A 1787-nucleotide genomic window follows, 5' to 3' on the forward strand; every position below is an offset into this window, starting at 1 on the left:
GATGGACGGATGGCTGGAGTGTGCTAAAGAGAGAGAGAAGGAGCGGCCTCCTGGTGAGGGGGTGGTGGGTGAAGCAGCGCTGCTGGCCCCGGGGCTGTGTGTGGGCAGGGTGGGAGAGGCAGGGGTGGTGGCCGTTGCTGTGGTGGGCGGCCAGGCAGGGCGAGGGGCTCTGGCTGAGGGAGCGGCAGAGGGGCTGGTGCTGGTGAGGGAGGCGGCGAGGCAGGAGGTGGTGGTGGCTGGGAATGGCGGGATGGGTGACGGTGCAGTGGCACAGGAGGGCGTGACAGGAGCAGTGTTGGGGGGACAGAGTAAGACGGGTTTGGCAGAGAGGGTGTCAGCTGAGGGAAAGGGGGCAGCCGGGGGGCCTGGGAGGGACAGAGAAAGGGTGGCTGATGGAGCTGTGGCCTGTGGGCGAGGGGTGAACCGGGAGGCAGTGCTGGGGTGCGAGGGAAGGGGGCTAGCGCCAGCAGGGGCTGAGGGCCAGGGCGAGGCAGAGTGGGAGTGGGGCGCAGCACATCTCATGTCCCCACGGCACGGAGAACTGTGTCGAGCAGTGTCCCTTGGGGAGCAGCCGATTGCAGAAACCTCCCTGAGCACCCCTGCACATGGGGATGAGGGAGAGGAGCCAAGAAGGAGAGGGTCTGCAGGAGGCGAGAGGCTCTGCCTGGGCACCCAACCACAGCTGGCAGCTCCTGCTAGAGGGGCCGTGGGGGGAAAGGATGGGTCACAGGAGGAGACAGAGCAGGCGGGAGTGAAAGCTGAGCAGGAACAGCAAGGCCTCCATGAAACCACAAGAGAGAGAGAGGTAGAGGTCGTCTTGGAGAGTGCATGGAGCGCTTCTGGGGTGAAGGAGGAGATGAAGGACAGTCCTGTTGGAGGGAGCCCAGACGTCCCAGGAGCCACTGATGGGGGTGAGAGGAGCTGTGGTCCCTGTGAGGTGAGTCCTGCGTGGGTTGACCGCTGCCCCCTGCAACCGTTTGAGTCCCCAGACTGGTCCCTGCCAGGAGCAGAGGATGCAGCACTTTGTTCCATTTCTTATACTTCCCTTACAGATCTGCTGCTGGTAGCTGATGATAAATCCTTTTCGGTGGCAGCTTCTGTATTCTTTCCTGTTCCTGAAATCTCATTGCAAATATCTTGGCTGTGGTGCGAGGGCTCGCAGCCTCTCAGTCGTCTCGCCCCTCCGGCCGCACGGAGCAGCTCCCACCACCCAACGGGCGGCTCCTCTGCCTGGCACTGGTGGCAGTGGGGCAGCCTCACAGCACCTGCTGGCTCTGACGCTCCCGCTCCGCGGCAGCGCTCAGCTTCTCAGATTACTCTGGCGTCTGCTTCTAGGAAATCTGCTACAGCAGTATCTCAGTAACTCAAAGTTTAGCATGTTTTCTGTAAAGCTAATGTTTTTCTCATTGTTTTGTAGGATGTTGTAAACCCGGATGGCATTGTCATGCCCTCAGTACAGACCCAGGATGGGGAAGAAACTTTCTTCTAAGCTTTTTCTGCAGTTCCTTTAGTTCTGTGTCCTGCAACATTTACACGAATTGGTGTGCTGCTTGGGATGTTCACTCCTCCTTTATTTTCCTCCACGAGTACCACAACTATCTGTCACGTTTTACTGGAGCAGTTTCTCACGGTGCAGCAGACAACTGTAATAAGCCTGCATATGCCAACCCAGGAAACAACACTCCTGTGTAATTATGAAGACAATAATCACAAGGATTGTTCCACAGCTGTCATGCTTGTTTTTCCCAAAACACAGAGAAATATTGGACTGGCTGAACCTCCCCCCC

General features: G+C 58.4%; 1 protein-coding gene across 1 annotated transcript; it reads right to left on the reverse strand.

The window, feature by feature from the left end:
• Positions 1 to 138: 138 nt before the first annotated feature.
• Positions 139 to 236, reverse strand: LOC104168208 (uncharacterized proline-rich protein; the record flags this gene model as incomplete). Its single annotated transcript, XM_009708710.1, has 1 exon — positions 139 to 236. A coding segment is annotated over one exon (98 nt), but the record flags the coding sequence as incomplete, so codon positions are not given.
• Between the last annotated feature and the right edge of the window lie 1551 nt (positions 237 to 1787).

The sequence above is a fragment of the Cariama cristata genome, unplaced genomic scaffold, assembly GCF_000690535.1.
Source record: "Cariama cristata isolate BGI_N322 unplaced genomic scaffold, ASM69053v1 C11200246, whole genome shotgun sequence".
NCBI lineage: Eukaryota > Metazoa > Chordata > Aves > Cariamiformes > Cariamidae > Cariama > Cariama cristata.